This window comes from Nicotiana tabacum, chromosome 18 (genome assembly GCF_000715075.1).
Source record: "Nicotiana tabacum cultivar K326 chromosome 18, ASM71507v2, whole genome shotgun sequence".
Classification (NCBI taxonomy): domain Eukaryota; kingdom Viridiplantae; phylum Streptophyta; class Magnoliopsida; order Solanales; family Solanaceae; genus Nicotiana; species Nicotiana tabacum.
In genome coordinates this window covers 103354602-103357926 of record NC_134097.1, presented here as the reverse complement: position 1 = coordinate 103357926, position 3325 = coordinate 103354602, and the positions used below count along the sequence as shown (strand labels likewise).

At 38.9% G+C, this 3325-nt stretch overlaps 1 protein-coding gene across 1 annotated transcript; it reads left to right on the top strand.

The window, feature by feature from the left end:
- Window positions 1-734: 734 nt before the first annotated feature.
- LOC107778014 (uncharacterized) lies at window positions 735-1231 on the top strand. Its single transcript, XM_016598193.2, has 2 exons — window positions 735-1113; window positions 1221-1231. Exons 1-2 carry the CDS (start codon window positions 735-737, stop codon window positions 1229-1231), a joined length of 390 nt encoding a protein of 129 aa, XP_016453679.2.
- The last annotated feature ends 2094 nt before the right edge of the window (window positions 1232-3325 follow it).

The window sequence follows — 3325 nt, the reverse complement described above, 5'->3', positions numbered from 1 at the left end:
TTGATGTATCCTTTTAATATTGGTGATGTTGAGTTAGAATAATCTGAAAATTGAATTTTATCATGTAAAACGGAAAAACACGTTTTGTTGAATTAGGGCAGAAAATCGGAGGTCAAAAAGTTGACGGACTCCGATGGACCTAAAACTTGGCAGGTCCATGCGAAACGGCCCAGTGAGCAATACTCATGGATTTCATGCATGACTGAAGTCGTTTTTTGGGCGTTCGGGGTCGTTTAGATGGTGTTTTTGCTGTTTTTCTAAAATTCTGAAATTTTATTTAGTTTTTTTTTTAATTCCAGAAATTGTGGGGATCAATTCCCTTGGTCCCCGGGCTTAAAAAATCAGTGATATAATATTTTTACACGTTGACGTAGGTCTTCTTCCCTGTCGGATAAAAATATTATGAATAATCACTATGTTATACTAGTCATTGATTATTTGTATTTACTCTCCATCTGAGTATGCATGTTGGTTCAATGGGACTAATATATGTTGAATGTTGATATTCACTTGGCTTAAATTAATAGTTTACTCTCCATCTGAGTATGACATGTTTAAGTTTATGGAGTGAAAATCTGTCATTATATATGTATATTGCAAGAATAGCTTCTTTCCCATCGAAATTTGTTGTTCAAGGTGCATAGATTGTATATATATAATGTGTTTTGAATTTTAATGTTCATAATACAAACTGATTTGATCTATTTAAATATTTAATGTCTCCCAGATTAACAATGACTGCTTTTAATCCCCTTACTGCCATTCTTACCCAAAACAAACTTGAGGGTCCAAATTATGTTGATTGGAAACGAAATTTGGATATTGTTCTAATTGCTGAAGAGTACAAATTTGTGCTCGATGAGGTCTGTCCAGAAAAACCTGGAGATGATGCCACAGATGATGAACAGAAGGCTTACCAGAAATGGATTAAGGCTGATGAGATGGCGCGGTGTTACATTTTGGCATCCATGTCGAATGTTCTACAACATCAGCATCAGTCGATGGAGTCTGCTTATGACATTCTGGAAAATCTCAAAGAAATGTTCGGAGATCAGAATCGTGCGGCTAAGCAGACTGCCATGAAAGCCCTTCTGAATACCAAAATGGTTGAAGGTTCATCGGTCAGGGACCATGTTCTGAAGATGATGAGTCTTCTGAATGAACTGGAGGTCCTTGGAGCTAACATTGATAAGGACACGCAGGTTGAAATGATCCTGCAGACTTTGCTTGACAGTTTTCAGCAATTTCGCCTGAATTATAACATGAACAAAATGGATTTGTCCCTTGCGAAATTGTTGAATGAGCTGCAGTCGGCAGAGACTATTATCAAGTCCCAAGCTCCTCCCGTGGCATTGAATTTTGAGGCAGGTTCTTCTTCTAAGCCGAGAGGCGGGCAGAAAAAGAAAAAGGCTCAAAAACCCTCTGTTGGTGGCGCGACTGCTGGTGTGAAAAAGGCTAAGGGCAAGTGTTATCACTGCAAGCAGCCCGGGCATCATAAGAAGCAGTGTCCAACTTATCTGGCCAAGCTGAAAAATAAACCAGGTGATTTACATCTACTTGTCGTTGAAACATTTTTAGCGGCTGTTTCTACCATGTCATGGTGTGTAGATTCGGGAGCCACTAATCATATCTGCACTTATTAGCAGGGGTTTCAGGTAACGCGGCGGCTAAGTAAAGGAGAAATCAATGTTTATCAAGCAGACGGTTCAGCAGCCCCAGCTTTAGCATTAGGAAATATTAGTATTTCGTTTGGTAGTGGTAGAGTTTTAGCTTTAAAAGACACATTATATGTACCTTCCGTTAGAAGGAATTTAATTTCGGTTTCTATCGCTGTGAGAGATGGTTATGATTTTAATTGTCATGACGTTGATAAATGTGTTATTACTCATAATAAGCGTTATCTCTCTTCGGCTACATTGATTAATGGTCTTTTTGTTGTTGACTCTATTCCTAAACCGTTACCACCTAAAGAACTGAATAATGTTGATTTACCAAGCAAGAGAAAACGTTCTTCTGAATTGAGTGAAACATATTTATGGCACTTGCGTTTGGGTCATATAAATCTGAACAGAATTTCCAGGTTGGTCAAGGATGGACCTTTAAGTTCATTGAAAGTGGAGGCACTACCAACTTGTGAATCTTGTATAGAAGGGAAAATGACAAAACCAAATTTCCCCTCAAAAGGAAATCGGGCAAGTGATAAATTAGAATTAATTCATTCTGATTTGTGTGGTCCAATGAATGTCCAAGCAAGAGGTGGTTTTGAGTATTTTGTGACTTTCACAGATGCTTACTCAAAATATGGATATATTTATTTGTTGCGTCGAAAGTCTGAATGTTTTGAAAAGTTCAAAGAATTCAAGACTGAGACTGAAAAGCGACATAATAAACATATCAAGACACTACGATCTGATCGTGGTGGGGAGTACCTCTCTACAGACTTTATTTGTTATTTATCAGAATGTGGAATTACATCTCAATTATCTGCACCTCGAACTCCACAACAAAATGGTGTAGCTGAAAGAAGAAATAGGACTCTTATGGAAATGGTTAGATCAATGATGAGTTATTCCGATTTGCCTTCGTCTTTTTGGGGACATGCCTTAGAAACGGCGAATTATGTTCTGAACTTAGTTCATTCAAAGTCAGTACCCTTGACCCCTACAGAATTGTGGATTGGGCGCAAGTCTAGTCTGCGGCATATTCGAGTTTGGGGTTGTCCGGCACATGTGCTAAAGGGGAAAATGGATAAATTGGAGGCAAGAACAGATGTATGCGTGTTTATAGGTTATCCAAAAGGGACGAAAGGTGGTTTATTCTATTGTCCTAAAGAGAAAAAGGTAATTGTTAGCACAAATGCCAAGTTTCTAGAAGAGGACTATTTGATGAACCATGTTCCTAGAAGTAAACTCGTTTTACAGGAACTCAGCAAAGGAATGGAAACTCAGTCATCTGAAAATCAAAACGACCATATCCAAACCCCGGAAGTCGATTTTGACATACCATTGCACTTTAGTAGTGGGAGAAATGTCAATAGACTTAATGTACCACAAGAACAAGTGCCCGCAGTCATACTACCACAAAGTAGTGGGAGTCATGTTGAGCAGACTGCACAACAAGAAGAAGTCGTTGATATCCCTGTGGATAGCATGGAGACTCAGGTTCCTGATGATGTTGTGGTTCAACCACAAAATCAACGTGATGTAGTTGCAACTGATGTAGTGCATAGTCGTAGTGGGAGAGAAATAAGACAGCCAGTTCGTTACACGCTCTTGGGAGAATCATATGATAGGATCCCTGATGAGCCTACCTCCGAACCTGTCAA

Excerpts from the sequence above, each read along its gene's own strand:
- LOC107778014 (XM_016598193.2), top strand. The coding sequence starts at position 735 with ATGACTGCTTTTAATCCCCTTACTGCCATTCTTACCCAAAACAAACTT.